Consider the following 23,856-nt stretch of genomic DNA (forward strand, 5'->3'; position numbering starts at 1 on the left):
GCGCTCTCGTCCCTCTATTAGGGTTCAGTCCTGATATCGGGGGGGCGCTCTCGTCCCTCGATGGGGGTTTGGCCCTGATATCGGGGGGGGGGGGCGCTCTCGTCCCTCGATGGGGGTTCGGCCCTGTTATCGGGGGGCGCTCTCCTCCCTCTATGGTAGTCACATTTTTCGGTCTCTTCCATTAGAAGCTGAAAACTGAAGGGTCAGAAATTCTCCGGGAAACTATAAAATGTCCGGTGAATCTACGGCGCATAAACTGCTGCCGGCTGCCCATAGACTTCCAGGCTGCTGACTGCCAGACCCCAGTCATCCGGACACTCAGAGGGCAGCGGGGTGAACTCCACCCTAATCCACCCGCAGGTTTCTGCTCTCCTCTGCCGCATTTCAGGATCCACAAGAGGATTTACAAAGATGGCGGCTGACAGCAGAGTTCCTCCTCCTGTTTGTGGCGCTTAGTATTGTATTCAGTCTGTGTGTTATCTCCTATAGGTTCTGACTCCAGGAGGAGAAGTCCCCCCGAGAGATGTCCCCGTCCTCTGTATTCCCAGGACTGTCCACAGGAGAAGTTCCCAGAGAACCATCAGGTAGATGGAGCTGAAGTCTCCCCAGAATCCGACCAGAAAGGGATTGAACCAAAGATCATTTTACATTTTTCTTCTTTAGGCTGAAAATCTGATGGATATTAAGGTTGAGGTTAAAGATGAAGAAGAGGAGGAGACGGATTTATGGGGCGATCAGCAGGGTAAGGAGGGGGGCTGTCATGGGTCACCACCTGGATACTACTCCCATCATCTCATCATCACATGTAATAATCTCTCCTGTCCCTGTGTGTTTCCTACAGATGGACTCATAGAAAGAAATTCCCCCGAGAGATGTCCCCGTCCTCTGTATTCCCAGGACTGTCCAGAGGAGAAGCTCCCAGAGAACCATCAGGTAGATGGAGCTGAAGTCTCCCCAGAATCTGACCAGAAAGTGATGAAACCAAAGACCATTTTACATTTCCCTCTTCCCCTTCCAGGACGGCTCCTGACCATGAGATGATCCTCCTTCCACCAGGCAGGGACAGTGAGGGTAAAACATCTTCTTCTCTGTGTCTTCCTGTCCTTCCAGGTGGGGAGAGGACATCATCTTCACATGGCAGCAGGTGTGGACATTCAGACTTACCTTGGGCTCTTAGGTTTGTGTAATGGAGCCTGCCGCAGACCTTTCTTCCCTGATCCTCTGGAGCACCAGTGGAGGCGAGGAGCCTCTTTGAGGCACAGCAGTGACTAGACACTCATGGAGCCCCTCCAGTCTTCTCCTCCGCTTGCTGAGATTCTCTGCTCCGGGGGGTGATGTCAGCAGGGTCTGGAGGCTTGGCGCCTACTGGATGCCCCTTCTGATGTTGGTGCAGCTGTGATCGGCTGGAGATTCTGGCTCCAGTGTGAAGGTGACAGATGCTCTCAGACAGTGATGGGAGGGTTCTTTCTACTTGGACTCTGGGCTGTGGACATCCAGTTTGCTGTGATGTGTGGAGCCTGGTGTAAGTGGCCGGCAGTCAGTGTGGTGTATGTGCAGCGCTGGGGTATACAGAGGACTCCTGGATTAATGGTCCGTTTTCTGCAGGTTCCTTTTCTTCTCTCTTGGTGATTGATTAGATATAAAGATGTGTCCAGTGAGTCCCATCCACAGTATGAGGGGTCGCTATTGCTTTTGCTCGTCCTCTTACAGCTACGTTGTTTATGGGCTGCAGATCATTATTTATATACCATGATGGGATGCCCAGAAATGATAATTTAGGTGCCTGCACGAACAACAACTTCCCCCGATGAACGATTTGTTTCCATCGTTCATGGTGATCAGCTGTACCATTAGACAGATTGTTGGTAATGAACGTTCATACCCAATAATCTACCTGATTATCTGGTCAGCGCAGGAGCTAATCAAACATCGTGAACTCCTCAGACCTTCTCACATCTCAAGCTACTGAGGTAGTCCTCTAGATCTGAGGGACAGACCACTTCAGGGGTAGATGCTCTAACGTTACCTTGGAAGTTCCAGCTGCTTAAACGTTTCTGCCTATTCCTTTTAATTCCAAGAATTCTGAGGAAAATTTGGGAAAAAGAGGTAGACGTCAACTTGGTAGCCGGGCTGTGGAGTTGGAGTTTTGGATGGAGTCTAAAGCAGACGTGGAGTGAATACAAAAGTTCTGACTCCAGCTTAAAAAATCTTGTCTGATATTAACATTATGTAATTATTTATTAAATTTCATAAGAGGTTAGAAAAGTTAATCATAAATATATTTTATTTTCAATTAATATAAAGGCGCATTTACGTGCACAGACCAAGCAGGCAATTATCGTGAAGAATCCTGATATTTACCTGCTCGTCAGTGGAGGTGAAGAGTTGTATTTACATGTAGGAATCTCCTCCTCTGTATGGGGATCAGTCATGACTACAGCCATCTCTCATCCTCATACAGAGCCATTGTTTCTGAGGAACAGATCACTGTTCACACAGCACAATCTGCCGCACAGAAACCATGGTGTAATGAGCTGCACAAACTGTGAACTCATCAGGTGATTGGCAGCACATTTACACAGGCCTATTATTGGAAACCAGCATTCATCATAACACTCATTCCCGATGATTGACCCTACAATTCTGCAGTGTAAATCTTCCATAAGACTCGTATTTATCAAAACCAATTATATGCAGAGTGCTTTAGTGATGATAGATAATCAGTTCTCACCTCTCCTGTGTTCTCTCCTGTCCTTATACTATATACAGTGATAAGCAGGGTGTTCTAGTGATAGATAATCAGTTCTCACCTCTCCTGTGTTCTCTCCTGCCCTTATACTATACACAGTGATAAGCAGGGTGTTCTAGTGATGATAGATAATCAGTTCTCACCTCTCCTGTGTTCTCTCCTGTCCTTATACTATACACAGTGATAAGCAGGGTGTTCTAGTGATAGATAATCAGTCCTCACCTCTCCTGTGTTCTCTCCTGTCCTTATACTATATACAGTGATAAGCAGTGTGTTCTAGTGATAGATAATCAGTTCTCACCTCTCCTGTGTTCTCTCCTCTCCTTATACTATACACAGTGATAAGCAGGGTGTTCTAGTGATAGATAATCAGTCCTCACCTCTCCTGTCCTTATACTATACACAGTGATAAGCAGGGTGTTCTAGTGATAATCAGTTCTCACCTCTCCTGTGTTCTCTCCTGTCCTTATACTATACACAGTGATAAGCAGGGTGTTCTAGTGATTATAGATAATCAGTCCTCATCTCTCCTGTGTTCTCTCCTGTCCTTATACTATATACAGTGATAAGCAGGGTGTTCTAGTGATAGATAATCAGTCCTCACCTCTCCTGTGTTCTCTCCTTTCCTTATACTATATACAGTGATAAGCAGGGTGTTCTAGTGATAGATAATCAGTTCTCATCTCTCCTGTGTTCTCTCCTTTCCTTATACTATACACAGTGATAAGCAGGGTGTTCTAGTGATAGATAATCAGTCCTCACCTCTCCTGTCCTTATACTATACACAGCGATAAGCAGGGTGTTCTAGTGATGATAGATAATCAGTCCTCACCTCTCCTGTGTTCTCTCCTTTCTTTATACTATACACAGTGATAAGCAGGGTGTTCTAGTGATAGATAATCAGTCCTCACTTCTCCTGTGTTCTCTCCTGCCCTTATACTATACACAGTGATAAGCAGGGTGTTCTAGTGATGATAGATAATCAGTTCTCACCTCTCCTGTGTTCTCTCCTGTCCTTATACTATACACAGTGATAAGCAGGGTGTTCTAGTGATAGATAATCAGTCCTCACCTCTCCTGTGTTCTCTCCTGTCCTTATACTATATACAGTGATAAGCAGTGTGTTCTAGTGATAGATAATCAGTTCTCACCTCTCCTGTGTTCTCTCCTTTCCTTATACTATACACAGTGATAAGCAGGGTGTTCTAGTGATAGATAATCAGTCCTCACCTCTCCTGTCCTTATACTATACACAGTGATAAGCAGGGTGTTCTAGTGATAATCAGTTCTCACCTCTCCTGTGTTCTCTCCTGTCCTTATACTATACACAGTGATAAGCAGGGTGTTCTAGTGATTATAGATAATCAGTCCTCATCTCTCCTGTGTTCTCTCCTGTCCTTATACTATATACAGTGATAAGCAGGGTGTTCTAGTGATAGATAATCAGTCCTCACCTCTCCTGTGTTCTCTCCTTTCCTTATACTATATACAGTGATAAGCAGGGTGTTCTAGTGATAGATAATCAGTTCTCATCTCTCCTGTGTTCTCTCCTTTCCTTATACTATACACAGTGATAAGCAGGGTGTTCTAGTGATAGATAATCAGTCCTCACCTCTCCTGTCCTTATACTATACACAGCGATAAGCAGGGTGTTCTAGTGATGATAGATAATCAGTCCTCACCTCTCCTGTGTTCTCTCCTTTCCTTATACTATACACAGTGATAAGCAGGGTGTTCTAGTGATGATAGATAATCAGTTCTCACTTCTCCTGTGTTCTCTCCTGTCCTTATACTATACACAGTGATAAGCAGGGTGTTCTAGTGATAGATAATCAGTCCTCACTTCTCCTGTGTTCTCTCCTGTCCTTATACTATACACAGTGATAAGCAGGGTGTTCTAGTGATGATAGATAATCAGTCCTCACCTCTCCTGTGTTCTCTGCTGTCCTTATACTATACACAGTGATAAGCAGGGTGTTCTAGTGATGATAGATAATCAGTTCTCCCCTCACCTGTGTTCTCTCCTCTCCTTATACTATACACAGTGATAAGCAGGGTGTTCTAGTGATGATAGATAATCAGTCCTCACCTCTCCTGTGTTCTCTCCTTTCCTTACACTGTCCTTAGAGAAGACAGAAATATGGATAAAGTGTGTAACCCTTTATACTGTATTCCTTGTGATTACTTTGGCCATGAGGGATAACGAAGTTCAGGCCATTCGATTATTAAATAGTGTTTGATGATAATTAAGTGCAGAATGTTCTGGAATTCTTCCTGAGGTGGTAGATTTTCATAGGTGGGAGGAAGTTGTTCTTCCTTCCTTTTGTGATAATCCAAAAACTAACCGGGAAAAACATTCCAGAGGTTGGATGTGAGGAGTTGCAGGGCTCCAGACTAAAAAAAAAATATCAAGGAGCCATTGGCTCCTAACCTGCAAAATTTAGGAGCCAAATAAAAATTTTTAGTTGCCAAATTTAAAATACATATAATTACGGTATAATAATAAAAAATAAAAATAAAGAACAGGTCTTACCTAGGGTTGTCACGATACCAAAATTTTGACTCGATTTTGATACCATAAAAAAGTATTGCGATACTAGATACCACGTTAAAAAAATAAAAACACCAAAAAAGCAGCGTGCATTCCAAATTTTATGGAACGTCTGGACCATAATAGAACAGTCCCAACCTAATTTTTGTCGGGACAAGGTGACAAAAAAAAGATATTTTTAAATATTTTAATAGTTTGCATTTTTTTTTGGGTGTGGCTATGTATTTTTTTTTGTATTGTTTATATATTTTATATGTAAAATTGGCCAAGGGGGTGATTTAAACTTAATATTTTGGTGTTGTTTTTTTTTTAACCTTTTTATTTTAACTTTATATTTCCTCCCTTAGGGGTAGAACCTGGGATCTTTCATCCCTTGTCCTATTCACCCTGATAGAGCTCTATTAGGGTGACTAGGACATCACACTCTCCCTACTGCTCTGTGCATAGTACACACCGCACAGTAGGGGCCATCCCTTGCGGCTCTTCAGCGTACGGGGCCCCAGTGAACACCGAGCAGACGCGTCCACTCTGGGGTTCACCTGAACCCCTACTTATATGGTCTAAGAGCGGCTCAGTCAGCCCCAACTTCGGCCCCAGCTGGCTGAGCAAGGCCTACAGCTGAGCCCACCAGGCAGTCAAAGGAAAGGGCAGACTTCATGGGCCCTGGGGCCCCCTTGTAGGGAGGCTTCCAGTAGGGCCCCTTGGGTTTGTAGTAGGGTGGCTGTAGCTGGTAAGTGGGCCCATAGTTTGGGAAGGGCGGGTAGGGAGGGTGCATGATCAGTGTCCTGCAAGGAGTAGGTGGGCTGCGCGGCTGCCCCTTATATCAGCCTGTTATACCAGGCTCGTTACTTTAACAACCGGCAGCCCTGCGGCCCTAACACCTTCACTGCCAGCCACGCTTGAGCCTCCCCAGCGCGGTGGCATCTCCGCATCGTAGGCTGTACAAATGGCGGAGTGCTCCCTCATACCGAGAGTTAGGTAGGCGGGGGGGTACTGGGCAGCGGCAGCCATTGCCAAGTGGTGAGGTGATCATCAGTCATCTCGCCACTTGCTAATGTTAAGTATGTAAAGGGTTAATAGGAGCCGGCGCTGGTCAAGACACTAAATAGCCAGTGAACCATATATCTCTCAATAGTCCGTGCTTAGTAGGAGGGGAGGTCATCTCCTGGAGGTTATCTCCTACTAAGCACGGACTATTGAAAGAGATATGGTTCACTGGCTTTTTAGTGTCTTGACCAGCGCAGGCTCCTATTAACCCTTTTCTTCCCTTATTAAGATAATTTTTGTGAGCCCAGACAGGGAGCTCACACGGAGCACCAGCAGGGTCGTAAAGACATAAGGATTAGCCTTTATCAGCGCAGGGGTGACTGTGACTGTTTGTGGAATGTTAAGTATTCGCTTCTGAAGCTAACCTGTGGAGCAGTCGGCGTGGAGCGGCTCCCCGTTCTGTGGAGCAGTCGGCGTGGAGCGGCTCCCCGTTCTGTGGGGCAGTCGGCGTGGAGCGGCTCCCCGTTCTGTGGGGCAGTCGGCGTGGAGCGGCTCCCCGTTCTGTGGGGCAGTCGGCGTGGAGCGGCTCCCCGTTCTGTGGGGCAGTCGGCGTGGAGCGGCTCCCCGTTCTGTGGGGCAGTCGGCGTGGAGCGGCTCCCCGTTCTGTGGAGCAGTCGGCGTGGAGCGGCTCCCCGTTCTGTGGAGCAGTCGGCGTGGAGCGGCTCCCCGTTCTGTGGGGCAGTCGGCGTGGAGCGGCTCCCCGTTCTGTGGGGCAGTCGGCGTGGAGCGGCTCCCCGTTCTGTGGGGCAGTCGGCGTGGAGCGGCTCCCCGTTCTGTGGGGCAGTCGGCGTGGAGCGGCTCCCCGTTCTGTGGGGCAGTCGGCGTGGAGCGGCTCCCCGTTCTGTGGGGCAGTCGGCGTGGAGCGGCTCCCCGTTCTGTGGGGCAGTCGGCGTGGAGCGGCTCCCCGTTCTGTGGGGCAGTCGGCGTGGAGCGGCTCCCCGTTCTGTGGGGCAGTCGGCGTGGAGCGGCCCCCCGTTCTGTGGGGCAGTCGGCGTGGAGCGGCCCCCCGTTCTGTGGGGCAGTCGGCGTGGAGCGGCCCCCCGTTCTGTGGGGCAGTCGGCGTGGAGCGGCCCCCCGTTCTGTGGGGCAGTCGGCGTGGAGCGGCCCCCCGTTCTGTGGGGCAGTCGGCGTGGAGCGGCCCCCCGTTCTGTGGGGCAGTCGGCGTGGAGCGGCCCCCCGTTCTGTGGGGCAGTCGGCGTGGAGCGGCCCCCCGTTCTGTGGGGCAGTCGGCGTGGAGCGGCCCCCCGTTCTGTGGGGCAGTCGGCGTGGAGCGGCCCCCCGTCCTGTGGGGCAGTCGGCGTGGAGCGCCCCCCCGTCCTGTGGGGCAGTCGGCGTGGAGCGGCCCCCCGTCCTGTGGGGCAGTCGGCGTGGAGCGGCCCCCCGTCCTGTGGGGCAGTCGGCGTGGAGCGGCCCCCCGTCCTGTGGGGCAGTCGGCGTGGAGCGGCACCCCGTCCTGTGGGGCAGTCGGCGTGGAGCGGCTCCCCGTTCTGTGGAGCGGCTCCCCGTTCTGTGGGGGCAGTCGGCGTGGAGCGGCTCCCCGTCCTGTGGGGCAGTCGGCGTGGAGCGGCTCCCCGTTCTGTGGAGCGGCTCCCCGTTCTGTGGGGGCAGTCGGCGTGGAGCAGCTCCCTGTCTTCATGACTGAAGAGCAAGCTGCTACTGTGTTCAGCGCGGGAGAATGGGGGTGTGAGAGGAGCAGCCAATGGGAGGGCAGCCCGGGGATACTGTGACCAATCAGCAGCCTCCTCTCTAATAACAGAGCTCTAGGCGCAAATGGTGACAAGACTACAAAGTCTTGTCGCCATTTTGCAATTCTAGGTCGCATTTGCAACCATTTGGTTCGCCATCTGGAGCCCTGCGTTGCCTTCTTCAGCGCCTGGAGGTTACAGAATCTTGGGAGGACGTCTAATAGTCTTTTCATGTAATTTCAAGTTAATGGGGAAAAGGATGAAAGCTTCTAAGATCCCCAGCACCAGGTGGAGTAGAGTGGCTACTTGTGAATCCTACAAATCCATGGAGAAGGAGCCGTCTCAGAACCAAAAGCCTACCTGACTAGAGCTTCATCCAGTACTTGGGCAGAAAGGCGTCTGCCTCCACTGAACACATTCGTAGGGCAGCAGATGGGTTATCCCTCCTACTTATTAAACATTATAGAGGAGATATTCATTCAACACAAGATTTAGCATTTGGGGAGAAAGTCCTCCAAGCAGTAGTCACTCCATAGACTGACTGATCTGGTAGATCTCATGATCAGGTGCCGTAGTGCAAACCTTCACTGCAGCACCACGTAACTTCCCAAATTAAAATATAAAAACATAGTTGTATGTAAATATTAGACTGAGCAAATGACAGGGAGAAAATAAGGTGTCTACTCGCTGAAAGTTCACTTTAGGGTCTGTCAGGTTCAGAAGACACCAAGGAGAAGATGGAGGAGGAACCTTTCAAGCTTCCAGTCTTGGTGTAGTAGGAGGATCATCTCATAGTCAGATGTCATCATTAAGGATAAAAAAAAAAAAAATTTCCAATGAAAATAATTCATGTTTTTTTTTTCTTCTCTTGTTTAGGATGAAAATCTGATGGATATTAAGGTTGAGGTTAAAGATGAAGAAGAGGAGACGGATTTATGGAGCGATCAGCAGGGTAAGGAGGAGGGGGGCTGTAATGAGTCACCTGGATACTACTCCCATCATCACATGTAATCAGTCTCTCCTGTCCCTGTGTGTTTCCTACAGATGGACTCATAGAAGGAAGTCCCCCCAAGAGATGTCCCCGTCCTCTGTATTCCCAGGACTGTCCAGAGGAGAAGCTCCCAGAGAACCATCAGGTAGATGGAGCTGAGCCCTATACACATCTATATAGGGGGGTCCTGCAGTCATAGAGGGGTCATAGATGGTGGGGGTCTCTTATGTGGATCTGTTAGATTTCCCACCTGTCTCCTGTATTGTCCTGAATTGTTACAGATGACAAATCAGGGGGAAGACGTGACAGATATTAAAGTGGAGGATGAAGAAGAGCGGATGATGGGCGATCCCCCGTGTAAGAGTGAGGTGGAGGAGGACATTCCAGTCCATGTGACCACAGGTATGGAGTAATGAATGGAGGAAGGGAATTGGGAGGTTTCTTCAGGTGAGGCTCAACCTCAGAGCTCCAGTAGAGTAGCACTCCGGGCAGTGACCCCCTGTATATGTGCAGGAGCGGAGGGAGATGTGACTGCTCATAGACATCCTTTCTAAGGTTTTGGAACGGAGGTCTCATCAGGTGCTGGTTATTATAGATGACAACAGGTCAGTTTTATCTCATAGGGAACGCCATAAAAACAAACCCCATAAAACTATATAAATGTGGTATCACTGTAATCGTACTGACCAGGAGAATGAAGGGAACAGGTCAGTTTTATCTCATAGGGAACACTGTAAAAACAAACCCCATAAAACTATATAAATGTGGTATCTCTGTAATCGTACTGACCTGGAGAATGAAGAGAACAGGTCAGTTTTATCTCATAGGGAACACTGTAAAAACAAACCCCATAAAACTATATAAATGTGGTATCTCTGTAATCGTACTGACCTGGAGAGAGAAGGGAACAGGTCAGTTTTATCTCATAGGGAACGCTGTAAATACAAAACCTATAAAACTATATAAATGTGGTATCACTGTAATCGTACTGACCCGGAGAATGAAGAGAACAGGTCAGTTTTATCTCATAGGGAACGCTGTAAAAACAAAACCCATAAAACTATATAAATGTGGTATCACTGTAATCGTACTGACCCAGAGAATGAAGAGAACAGGTCAGTTATACGGCATATTGAACATCTTAACATAAAAAAAAAACAACTTAAATTATAGTGGAAACAATCTTTTTTACCAACTCCCCAATATTTGGAGTTTTTTTCCCTCTTCCCCCTACATTGTGTACAATATTGAACGGTTCCATTAGAAAGTACAAGTTGTCCTGCAAAAACCAAGCTGTCCTATGGCTATGTGAATGGAAAAATAAAAAAAAGTTATGGCTCTGGGCAGGCAGGGTGTGAAAAACAAAAAATGCAGTAAATCGCAAGGTCTTGAATGAGTGAAGGGCTTGCATAATAGAAATCCACGATTCACCCAATTTCATCAACTACACTTTCCATTTTTATCAATGTTTTTCCTGTAACATAGCAAGGGTTAACAGCAAAACTCAATGTATATTATGCGTTTTACAGAAATAGTGGTTAACTGTTGTATGGGCCCCCACAGGGCTCAGAGGGGGAGGAGAGCTCGGAGCAACGCTTTATCTGAAATGTAATCTTTCATTTTCACAGCTAAGTGTTTCTTTTGATTAATTGTTTTTATTCTGGGGAAAGGGGAGTACTTAGAATTTTTCTATTTTTAAAAACTTTTTTATTTTTTTAGGCCCCCAAGGGCCAAACATCATTCAGTTGTTAGTTTGCCACTTCTGTTTATCAATTAAAAGATCTTTGGGGTTATTTACCTCTATATTAGGTGTATTTCTGACACGGCTTCTGCGACTCACGCCAGGTCTAAAAAAGTGGACGTGGCGTGGGTAGGACAAGAGTCATTAATCATTTTCTATCTACATCAGCAGGGGAGCTGGCGTAGATTCAGAAGCAGCGGTGGATCCGCCAAACCTATGTAGAGGCCGGTGCCAGCGCAGGGGCTTATTAGGCCGGTGTCTAAACGCTGCTCTTAATAATTTACCCCTCTTGAGTTGACGTTTTAATCGGTGCCATTTTGAAGTCTGTGATTTCCTGATCCCTGGATATTATGCTCTTTGTTCGGTGAGGAGGCCAGAAAATGGCTGTTTTGGCAATTTGTTTCTTCTTTTTTGTTACGGCTAGAGATGAGTAGGGCTGCACGATATGGGAATTTTGTGCGATTGCGATTAGGGCCCTAAAAATTGCGATAACGATATGCGATGCGATATTTTAAAGGAATTGTGCTAGACGTCTATTTGCTTGGATTTTCCCATATGAGCCGCTGACGCGGCTGGGTATGACGTAGTTATGGGGGATCTGTGGATGACGCTGTTATATGGGGGATCTGTGGAGGACGCTGTTATATGGGGATCTGTGGAGGACGCTGTGTTGTGGGGGATCTGTGGAGGGCGCGGTGTTGTGGGGGATCTGTGGAGGACGCTGTTATATGGGGATCTGTGGAGGACGCTGTTATATGGGGATCTGTGGAGGACGCTGTGTTGTGGGGGATCTGTGGAGGATGCTGTGTTGTGGGGGATCTGTGGAGGATGCTGTGTTGTGGGGGATCTGTGGAGGACCCTGTTATATGGGGATCTGTGGAGAACGCTGTGTTGTGGGGGATCTGTGGAGGACGCTGTGTTGTGGGGGATCTGTGGAGGACGCTGTGTTGTGGGGGATCTGTGGAGGACGCTGTGTTGTGGGGGATCTGTGGAGGACGCTGTGTTGTGGGGGATCTGTGGAGGACGCTGTGTTGTGGGGGATCTGTGGAGGATGCTGTGTTGTGGGGGATCTGTGGAGGACGCTGTGTTGTGGGGGATCTGTGGAGGACCCTGTTATATGGGGATCTGTGGAGGACGCTGTTATATGGGGATCTGTGGAGGACGCTGTTATATGGGGATCTGTGGAGGACGCTGTTATATGGGGATCTGTGGAGGGCGCTGTGTTGTGGGGGATCTGTGGAGGACCCTGTTATATGGGGATCTGTGGAGGACGCTGTTATATGGGGATCTGTGGAGGACGCTGTTATATGGGGATCTGTGGAGGACGCTGTTATATGGGGATCTGTGGAGGACGCTGTGTTGTGGGGGATCTGTGGAGGACGCTGTGTTGTGGGGGATCTGTGGAGGGCGCGGTGTTGTGGGGGATCTGTGGAGGGCGCGGTGTTGTGGGGGATCTGTGGAGGGCGCGGTGTTGTGGGGGATCTGTGGAGAACGCTGTGTTTGTGGGGGATCTGTGGAGGACGCTGTGTTGTGGGGGATCTGTGGAGGATGCTGTGTTGTGGGGGATCTGTGGAGGATGCTGTTGTGTGGGGGATCTGTGGAGGACGCTGTGTTGTGGGGGATCTGTGGAGGACCCTGTTATATGGGGATCTGTGGAGGACGCTGTTATATGGGGATCTGTGGAGGACGCTGTTATATGGGGATCTGTGGAGGACGCTGTTATATGGGGATCTGTGGAGGACGCTGTGTTGTGGGGGATCTGTGGAGGACGCTGTGTTGTGGGGGATCTGTGGAGGGCGCGGTGTTGTGGGGGATCTGTGGAGGACGCTGTTATATGGGGGATCTGTGGAGGGCGCTGTGTTGTGGGGGATCTGTGGAGGACGCTGTGTTGTGGGGGATCTGTGGAGGACGCTGTGTTGTGGGGATCTGTGGAGGACGCTGTGTTGTGGGGGATCTGTGTGAGGATGCTGTTATATGGGGGATCTGTGGAGGACGCTGTTATATGGGGGATCTGTGGAGGACGCTGTTATATGGGGGATCTGTGGAGGACGCTGTTATATGGGGATCTGTGGAGGACGCTGTTATATGGGGGATCTGTGGAGGACACTTATGGGGGACCTGTGGAGGGCGCTGTTATATGGGGGATCTGTGGAGGACGCTGTTATATGGGGGATCAGTGGAGGACGCTGTTATATGGGGGATCTGTGGAGGACGCTGATATATGGGGGATCTGTGGAGGACGCTGTTATATGGGGGATCTGTGGAGGACGCTGTTATATGGGGATCTGTGGAGGACGCTGTGTTGTGGGGGATCTGTGGAGGACGCTGCGTTGTGGGGGATCTGTGGAGGACGCTGTGTTGTGGGGGATCTGTGGAGGACGCTGTTATGTGGGGGATCTGTGGAGGACGCTGTTATGTGGGGGATCTGTGGAGGACGCTGTTATGTGGGGGATCTGTGGAGGACGCTGTTTGTGGGGATCTGTGGAGGACGCTGTTATGGGGGATCTGTGGAGGACGCTGTTATGTGGGGATCTGTGGAGGACGCTGTGTTGTGGGGGATCTGTGGAGGACGCTGTTATGTGGGGGATCTGTGGAGGACGCTCTTATGTGGGGGATCTGTGGAGGACGCTGTTATGTGGGGGATCTGTGGAGGGCGCGGTGTTGTGGGGGATCTGTGGAGGACGCTGTGTTGTGGGGGATCTGTGGAGGACGCTGTTATGTGGGGATCTGTGGAGGACGCTGTCATGTGGGGGATCTGTGGAGGACGCTGTCATGTGGGGGATCTGTGGAGGACGCTGTTATGTGGGGGATCTGTGGAGGGCGCTGTTATGTGGGGGATCTGTCGAGGGCGCTGTTATGTGGGGGATCTGTCGAGGGCGCTGTTATGTGGGGGATCTGTCGAGGACGCTGTTATGTGGGGGATCTGTGGAGGACGCTGTTATATGGGGGATCTGTGGAGGACGCTGTTATGTGGGGGATCTGTGGAGGACGCTGTTATGTGGGGGATCTGTGGAGGACGCTGTTATGTGGGGGATCTGTGGAGGACGCTGTTATATGGGGGATCTGTGGTGGACGCTGTTATGTGGGGGATCTGTGGAGGACGCTGTTATATGGGGGATCTGTGGAGGACGCTGTTATGTGGGGGATCTGTGGAGGACGCTGTTATATGGGGGATCTGTGGAGGACGCTGTTATGTGGGGGATCTGTGGAGGACGCTGTTATGTGGGGGATCTGTGGAGGACGCTGTTATGTGGGGGATCTGTGGAGGACGCTGTTATAGGGGATGAGTGGAGGACACATAGGGCCATGAGGGGGGCCAGCTTAAGACATATAGCATCTTATGCTGGTCCTCCTCATGTGTCCTAAACTGCGCACATAACTGCCTTTTGCGTGTAAAGTGTTTTACTAGTGTCTGTGGGTGAAACAATCTCTCTCCTAACAGGTCCGGCCTCTGTACTCACTATGAATGCAATGCTCTGCAGCGAGCGGCAGTGAGGTGGCCGGCCGGCGCGTGACTGACGTCACTTAGTAACGCCCCTTTTTCTTGAAGTGGGAGGAGCGTTACTAAGTGACGTCAGTCACGCGCCGGCCGGCCACCTCGCTGCCGCTCGCTGCAGAGCATTGCATTCATAGTGAGTACAGATGCCGGACCTGTTAGGAGAGAGATTGTTTCACCCACACACACTAGTAAAACACTTTACACGCAAAAGGCAGTTATGTGCGCAGGGCCCCTTTATATATAATCGCTGCATTTTCGGGTCGGCCAAATCGCCATATCGCATTTTATCGATTTATCGTGCAGCCCTAGAGATGAGCCAATTTCTCAAAAATCGATTCGCCGAATTATCCGAAAAGATTACATTTGATCCGAATTTATTCACGGTAAACTGCGTTAAAAAACAGCTATTTCCTGGCTGCAGAGAGCCTGTATAGCGGTGTAGAACACTGTGCCTGTATAGCGGTGTAGAACACTGTGCCCGTATAGCGGTGTAGAACACTGTGCCTGTATAGCGGTGTAGAACACTGTGCCTGTATAGCGGTGTAGAACACTGTGCCTGTGTAGTGGTGTAGAACACTGTGCCTGTATAGCGGTGTAGAGCACTGTGCCTGTATAGCGGTGTAGAACACTGTGCCTGTATAGCGGTGTAGAACACTGTGCCTGTATAGCGGTGTAGAACACTGTGCCTGTATAGGGGTGTAGAACACTGTGCCTGTATAGCGGTGTAGAACACTGTGCCTGTATAGCGGTGTAGAGCACTGTGCCTGTATAGCGGTGTAGAGCACTGTGCCTGTATAGCGGTGTAGAACACTGTGCCTGTATAGCGGTGTAGAACACTGTGCCTGTATAGCGGTGTAGAACACTGTGCCTGTATAGCGGTGTAGAACACTGTGCCCGTATAGCGGTGTAGAACACTGTGCCTGTATAGTGGTGTAGAACACTGTGCCTGTATAGCGGTGTAGAACACTGTGCCTGTATAGCGGTGTAGAACACTGTGCCCGTATAGCGGTGTAGAACACTGTGCCTGTATAGCGGTGTAGAACACTGTGCCTGTATAGCGGTGTAGAACACTGTGCCTGTATAGCGGTGTAGAACACTGTGCCTGTATAGTGGTGTAGAACACTGTGCCTGTATAGCGGTGTAGAACACTGTGCCTGTATAGCGGTGTAGAGCACTGTGCCTGTATAGCGGTGTAGAACACTGTGCCTGTATAGCGGTGTAGAACACTGTGCCTGTGTAGCGGTGTAGAGCACTGCGCCTGTGTAGCGGTGTAGAGCACTGCGCCTGTGTAGCGGTGTAGAACCCTGTGCCTGTGTAGCGGTGTAGAACCCTGTGCCTGTATAGCGGTGTAGAGCACTGTGCCTGTATAGCGGCGTAGAACACTGTGCCTTGCAGTAACACACATAGGGCGTCTGCTGTGGTAGTGAGATAATACCGTGAGTCCGTATGACATGCAGGTGACAGGCGTCGCTCTTACTGAAACAGAGTCCTATAAGGATGCATGAACGTGCATGTTGCCTCAGGGGCAGATGAACAAACCTACTGGTGCCCAAGTGGAGCAATGTAAAGACACGCACATGCCAATAAATGCACCCTAGAAATCAAACAATTAAGTGACCATGTCTAAATAGATAGTCACTAAAATCATTCCTGCACTAAAAAAGACACAGCTGGATCATGCTGCAGATCATAAGCTGACAAAGCAAGGAGGAGCCTCACACTATAACATTGCATATAGTAAAGACAGTCCAAACTCAGGAGAGCCACGTACCCCCGACAGAGTGGAGAGGGGGTCAGCAGTAAGTGTGTGGTGACATCATTGATTATTTTGCCCTTCCTCTGATCCGTCAGAACAATAACCCCACAAAAAACGGATCCTGTCTGTGGAGCATCCGCCTTCACTCGGTCAGCATTTGGTCAGTAATCCATCAGTATTGCTAAAGCCAAAAATACAGGAGTGGATCCAAAACAGAGATGACACGTGAACGGAATACTTGCATGTTTTCTGTGTTTTGTACCCACTCCTGCTTTTGGCCACCAAATCATAAGCCAATTCTGATAGGACCAAACAGGCCTTACAGCTGCTACACAGACAGGATCCGTTGTCCGTCTCATTTTTCCTTCTTTCTGGAAAATCAGAAGAAAGGTAAAATAAATAATGTCAGCCAGGCCGAAAGGCAAAATAGTGGCCCAGTCATGAAGTGGGGAGGGTGGGAGAACAGTATGAGGAGACCACAGAGTGGCCTATTGACATAGTGTTGAGTTAGCAGCAGCATGAGGAGGCCACAGACTGGCAAGGTGACAGTGTGGAGGTGGCAGCAGCAGCATGAGGAGACCTGAGTGGTGAGGTGGCAGCAGCATCAGGAGACCACAGAGTGGGGAGGTGGGTGGCAATAACAGTACCTGCTGACGATGGTGGGTCTAAGAAGGAGCACTTGGCATCAGGCGGGTGGCACCATCAGAATAGTAGCTGAAGCAGGTAGCCAGAAGAAACCGGTCTTTTTTGTCAAGGTTTGGCTGATCCACACCTGATTCATCTTCACAAAGGTCAGTCTCTTCACATTTTGGGTGGACAGGTGAGTTCTCCTTGGGATAACTATGGCCCCTGCCACACTAAACACCAGCTCTGATGCCACACTACTGGCCGGGCAGGACAGCTTTTCCAAGGCAAACTCGGCCAGTTGCGGCCACAAATCCAGTTGGGCGGCCCAGGGGATCCTCAATGTGGGGTGGCAGTGTACACTCCAAATATGCCACCACCTGCTGGTTCAGGTCCTGCTCCAGGTCTACCTGCTGCTGGTGAGTAGTTTCTTCACTAGGCGGGTTAAGAAAGCTGCTCATCAGCTACTCTAGACTCAGGTTGCTGCTGATGGAGCTGATACTGCTCCTACCCCCCACCACCACCACCACGCCATAGCAGTGGAACGAAAGCGCAAAGGGCCCCCCCGGTCAGAACTGCGAGAGGATGGCCGATGACGTAGATAGGCAGCGGCCAACTGACTACATAGGGTGTTTCTTTAGTAGTTCAGATTGTCCTCCCGCTAAGCGGGTGTAAAAAAAAAAAAAAAAAAAAAAGCCCCCATTTTGGACCAGTTGTGAGGGTCCAACAAGATGGAGAGCCAGAAGTAATCCCTCTGCCGAATGGTGACAATTTGGCTGTCACTACTCAAGCAAGTGAGCATGCATTGGGCCATTTGCGCAAGTGACTCGGAGGGACTCCCTGCCTCCATCTCCACTGCATACTGCCTCGGTGTGCCTGGGTCCTCTGCCTCATCTTCCTCTTGCTTCTCCAGCTGCTCCTGTTTCTCCTCTCCTGTCGCCCGTGTAGAAAAAAAACACCCATTTCGCTACACATTGCTTGTGCTCCAATGTCCTCCTCCAGTTCAGCCCCCACAGGGCTCATGTGGCCGTGAGATCTAGGCACCATGTTTCCAGTCCCCTGACCAGCCAGATTTATCAGTATCTGTTCTAGGACATGAAGCAAGGGAATGACGTTGTTCATCCCGTAGTCCTAGCGACTGACAAATAACGTGGCGTCCTCAAAGGACCTGAGCAAACGGCAGGTGTCACAGATGAGCTGCCACTGGCTGACATCGAAGTTACATAGGGGAGTACTCCTGTCCGCTTGGATCATCAAGAAATTGTTTATGGCCTTTCTCTGTCCATACAGTTAGTCCAACATATGAAGGGTGGAATTCCAACGGGTACAAAATGTCGCATATCAGCCGATGTTTGGGGATGCTGTTCTGCCGCCGCTGCTCAAGGAGGGTGTGCTTGGCGGTGTACGTGTGGCTGAAGTGCATGCAAAGTTTCCTGGCCATTTTTAGGATGTCTTGCAGATGGGTGGATGACGCAGCGCCGACACCATGTTCTTCCTGTTGTCGGTCACCATGATTCCGATTTTGAGTTGTTGCAGAGAAAGCCAGGATTCGATTTCTTGATGAAGGACATGGAGCAGTTCCTCCCCTGTGTGACTCCATTCGCCCAGGCAAATGAGGTGTAGAACAGCATCTCACGCCGTGCCCTTCACGTGTGGTATGCTGGAAGGACACTGTTAATTATACCTGTAGTGGAGGCTGTGGACACGGTGGAGGAGGCATTTGGGATGAAGTGGATAACAGAGTCAACCATTCAAGAAATGCTGGGTTGCTGGTCAAGACACGACCGCTAGATGACATCGGGAGCTCAGGCCTCTCGAAATGACCCCTGCTGCCTGTCACTTCTCTGTCTGACATACTGTTAGATCAAATAATTAAATAAAAAGGAAATTAGTACACCCCAAGAAAGTCTGTCATTTTGTCACACCACTACACAATGGCAAATAATACTCACCCCCCCCCCAGTAATATGCTTTAGAACATATAACTGCACCGCACAAGGGCAAATAAGACGTAGAAATATTTCCTTGTAATAACCCCAAGAGCGGTTTGCTGGAATTACAGAGCTGTATGATGGCAATGTGGTTCCGCAGTCCGTGCTGCAAGGTGTAATAGGATTGTTCCTGTTCCCCAGGCTGTAACCTCCCCGACTGAACCTGTGGCATGATTCCTCCCTATCCTTTCCCTCCACTTCTAATGATCTTTCCCTGAACTTCTATACACTAAAAAACGTTTTCAAGGCTTTCCTCGCACTGTCCCTAGCGCCTGCTGACATCTCTCCCTGCACTAAGTACACTGGAAAATGGCTGAATCCAAGATGGCTGAGGCTATCTATAGGGCTGTGACATCACAGGGCTGGCTGCTGATTGGCTGCATGCATGGCATTATGGGTGATACCTCATTCCCAGGGTTCTTTGCTCCATGCCCTCACACGTGCAGCAGCCATTTAAAAGAAAAAATGTGATTCATTACCACGAAGCGTCAGGAAATTCGGATTCTGTGCGAATTGAATTTTTCCTGAAATTCGGATTGAATTCCACTTTGTCAACTTCGATTCGCTCCTCTCTAGTTACGGCGTTTACCTGATGGGGTAGATCATGTGATATTTTTTGTAGAGCTGGATGCGGCGCTATCTAATGTGTTTTTAATTTTTTTTTCTTTTTTATTGTAAATGGTTAGATAAAAGGGAAAGGGAGCCTTTATTTTTATTTTATTTTTTTTACCTGAAAAGTATTTTTTTTTTTTACTATTTTTTTATTTTTCTGTTTGATTATGGGACTTAAACTTTTGAGGGTCTGATCCCTTTTCCAATGCAGGAGAATACATACATTGTACTGCAGTGGAAGTGTCCGTTTTACCCTGACCTGTGGGCTGGGCCTCGTAGGCCTCTGTAGCTGTCAGGCCCAGACTGCCCTAGCAGCCACCAGCCCCGCACAGTCACATTGCCGGGAGCTGTTGTGAGAGAGAGGAATTTTCCGTCATCAGAGTTTTCAGCCGGGCCCCTGTACTGATGGAGCAGGCACAGCTCCTGTGTCTAGTATTTCATACTCGTGAACTGTAACGACAGCCACCACTACTTGTCTACTACACGAGCACGCGCTGTCAGGCATGGGCTGTGCGGCGTTTTTATGTCCATGTATTGTGTCTACTTTATTTTATTTATTTTTTTAAAAACATAAGTATGTAGCTTCCGGCAAAGTAAGATCACAGAGCGATCCGGCGGGCATGACTTTTTTTTTTCTGTCTAAAATAACAGATCTCTGACAGAAATGGCTCAAACTGATGCACAGGAATCGTTGTTTTTTTTTGTTTTTTTACAAATCAGTTTTTTTTTTTTTTTTCTGTTCTGAAGTATCAGAAAAACAGAAAAATAACAGTGATGTGAATTCTACCTTGGGGCTCATGCACACGACCGTTGTCTGTTTTGCAGTCTGCAAATTGCAGATACCAACCGTGTGCATTCCTCATTTTATGGAACGTCTGGCCCGTAATAGAACAGTCTTATCCTTGTCCGTATTGCACGGTGTGCTGTCCGCATCTTTTGAATGCGGATCGGATGTGGTCCCAAACAACGGTCGTGTGCAATGAGATTGCGCCCGTTAGACTATATAGAGCTCATTGTCATGTCCAGTTTTTCATGTTGTGTGTTCTTTTTTTTTTGTTGTTTTTTAAAGACAAAGCCAGGATTGGATGCTTCTTCCAGCTAAAATATTTTTTAATTTTGGCTAAAAAGAAAAAAAAAATGCATAAAAATTGTATGTGTGTTTCCAGTCTAATAGGAATTTTATAAATTTGCTTTGGGGTTTGCAAACGAGAATCACAATTTTTTTTTTTATCCTAACAGAAAATCCCAGTAGAAACTCAGATGGAAGACTCAGGTTATCGCTAGATTATAAAGTAGAAGGTGACGATATCGGGCAGCGCATTATCTGTAAGGTGCATCCAGGACTTCACAGTGCAGATCTGTCACATAATCCCGCTAATCATGAGGAATCTTCTCCTGACCAATTGCAGATTATTACCACACGTATAGGGCAGGATGGAGATAAAAGGTTTCAGTGTGGAGAATGTGGGAAACAGTTTGCACACAGCTCAGGTCTTTGCAGACACAGAAGAAGTCACGCAGAAGAGAGGCCGTATTCTTGTTCAGAATGTGGGAAGTCTTTTCTGAGGACATCTGATCTGCTTAGACATGAGAGAGATCATACAAAAGAGAGACCAATGTTTTCATGTTCAGAATGTGAGAAATGCTTTACAATTAAATCTGCTCTTGTTAATCATGAGAGAAGTCACACAAGAGAGAAGCTGTTTGCTTGTTCACAATGTGGGAAGTGCTTTACAGACAAATCAAATCTCCTTACACATCAGAGAAGGCACACAGGAGAGAAGCCGTATTCATGTTCAGATTGTGGGAGATGTTTTACAGGAAAATCAAATCTTCTTACACATCAGAGAATGCACAGAAAGGATAAGTCGTATTCGTGTTCAGTATGTCGGAAGTGCTTTACATTTAAATCAAATCTTAATCGGCATGAGAGACTGCATACAGAGAAGCCAGATCTCCTTATACATCAGAAAAATCTCATAGGAGAGAAGACTTATTCATGCTCAGAATGCGGGAAATGCTTTACAAATAAATCAAATCTTACTGTACATCAAAGAAGTCACACAGGAGAGAAGCCGCATTCATGTTCACTGTGTGGGAGACGTTTTACAAATACATCAGCTCTTATTAAACATGAGAGAATTCACACAGGAGAGAAGCCGTATTCATGCTCAGAATGTGGGAAATGTTTTAAATATAAATCAAATCTCAATCAGCATGAGAGAATTCACACAGGAGAGAAGCCGTATTCATGTTCAGAATGTGGGAAATGTTTTACAGATAAATCTGCTTATGATAAGCACGAGAGAGTTCACACAGGGGAGAAGCCATTCTCATGTTTAGAATGTGGGAAATGTTTTACAAGTAAATCGAGTCTTGTTAATCATGAGAGACGTCACACAGGAGAGAAGCCGTATTCATGTTCAGAATGTGGGAAATGTTTTACAGAAAAATCTAATCTCCTTACACATCAGAGCGTTCACAGGCAAGACAAACCATATCCATGTTCAATATGTGGGAAATGCTTCACAGGTAAATCAAATCTTAATCGACATGAGAAAATGCACAAAGAAAAGCAGTATTCATGTTCAGAATGTGGGAAATGCTTTAAGGAAAAGTCAGGTCTCTTAAGCCATGAAGTAATTCACGTAGGGGTAAAGTCATATTCATGTTCAGAATGTGGGAAATATTTTACAGTTAAATCAAGTCTACTTATACATAAAAGAATTCACACAGGAGAGAAGCCGTATTCATGTTCAGAATGTGGGAAAAGTTTCACAGTTAAATCAAATTTAATTATACATAAAAGAGTTCACACAGGAGAGAAGCCTTATTCATGCTCAGAATGTGAAAAATGCTTTTTAAATAAATCAGATCTTGTTATACATGAGAGAAGTCACACAGGAGAGAAACCGTATTCATGTTCAATATGTGGGAAATGCTTTACAAAAAAATCAGTTCTTATTCAGCATGAGAAAATTCACACAGGAGAGAAGCCATATTCATGCTCAGAATGTGGGAAATGCTTTATATATAAATCAAATCTTGTTATACATGAGAGAATTCACACAGGTGAAAAGCCGTATTCATGTTCAGAATGTGGGAAATGTTTTGGAAATAAATCAAATCTTAATCAACATGAAAGATTTCACACAAAAGAGAAACAATTGTGATGCTTCAAACTGTGTTTTACGAGGAAAGCTAATTTTAAAACGGATCAGAAAATTCACTCAGAAAATAAACTTTATTCCTGTTGGGAAATGTTATAAGAGAAAAATAGGACTTTATTGGCGAGATATTTATGTACTGTTGGAGCAGTGACGATGAATTGTCCCCATGAACCTTACCTCTTCTCATACCTCACTTTCACCCACACTGCTGTAAAATCTAGAGTGACATAGTGTAAGGGAAAGGATCCCCTATGTAGATCTTTATGTACCATGTGGATGTATCAATATCTGATCTTCAGTCATACAGTATATAAAGATAAAGCTGATGGAATAGAAAGAAATAGCAATAAATTAAATTTGTGATAATTAGTAAAACATTAATAAAATCCTTGATCTTATATTTCCTTCTGTGTCTTGAATTCCTTATATTGCCTCTTTGTCAAAAACAGCTCCAGTAGGTATTTATTGTATGGACTCCTTCACACTAGTGTATTTTGCTTCAGTATTAGTGCTGGTAGGTTTGGATTTGTACTGCTTTGGATGAATCTGAATGTTTTTGGTGCTTTCACTAAACATCGAGTTCCCGATCGCCGTGCCTTCATTATACGGTATTGGCTCCGCTGCGGCTGAATGAAGATGGCCGCCAGTAATGCAAGACTACTCTTATACATTTTGTCATGTGACACTAGTCTTGCGTTACTGGCGGCCTTCTTCATTGGCCACAGTGGAGCCATTACCATATAATGAAGGTACGGTGATTGGTGTTGGCAGATTAGGAGCAGGATGAATCCAAATCAGTAGTTGTGAGCTAAAACAAGAATTGGCTCCAAAACATGGAAGACGTAAATCTTCCCATTATACTTTTCTCAGGTTATATTCCCCTCCCAGTTTTGTCTGATCCTCCAGAAATCCATGTAAGCCAAACCTGTGGCTTATCTGTCCATGAGAATTGTGCACTTTTAGCACCAAAAATGCAGGTAAAATGTGCAAATTACACCTAGCTATTTTAGCCCTTTTCCTATTGACTGCAGTAGGCAACACGGCTGAAATACTATTGAAAAAAAACAACCCCCTACTTCTATAGAAAATTTGAGAACAGCTGCATGAAGAAAAAAAGTGCAGTCTTGTATTCTGTACATGGTCCCAACTTGTTTCTTTGTTGCTGTTTTGAATGCAGATTACGCACAAGATAACGGATAGAATTCATAGTCGTGACGGGCTACGAGCGTCTGCAGTCCTGACGGGCTACGAGCGTCTGCAGTCGTGACAAGCTACGAGCGTCTGCAGTCGTGACAGGCTACGAGCGTCTGCAGTCCTGACGGGCTACGAGCGTCTGCAGTCGTGACAGGCTACGAGCGTCTGCAGTCGTGACAGGCTACGAGCGTCTGCAGTCGTGACAGGCTACGAGCGCCTGTACACGGCACTGTTGCCCATTTTGGG

General features: G+C 47.6%; 1 protein-coding gene across 1 annotated transcript in view; it reads left to right on the top strand.

Moving 5' to 3' along the window:
• Window positions 1–23,856, top strand: part of LOC122943598 (zinc finger protein 436-like) — a 247,783-nt gene that overhangs the window by 182,841 nt on the left and 41,086 nt on the right. The window contains exon 4 of the mRNA XM_044301467.1: window positions 9,077–9,168. Coding sequence (XP_044157402.1) covers window positions 9,077–9,168 — 92 coding nt within the window. The remainder of the gene's footprint in view (window positions 1–9,076; window positions 9,169–23,856) is intronic.

The sequence above is a fragment of the Bufo gargarizans genome, chromosome 7, assembly GCF_014858855.1.
Source record: "Bufo gargarizans isolate SCDJY-AF-19 chromosome 7, ASM1485885v1, whole genome shotgun sequence".
NCBI lineage: Eukaryota > Metazoa > Chordata > Amphibia > Anura > Bufonidae > Bufo > Bufo gargarizans.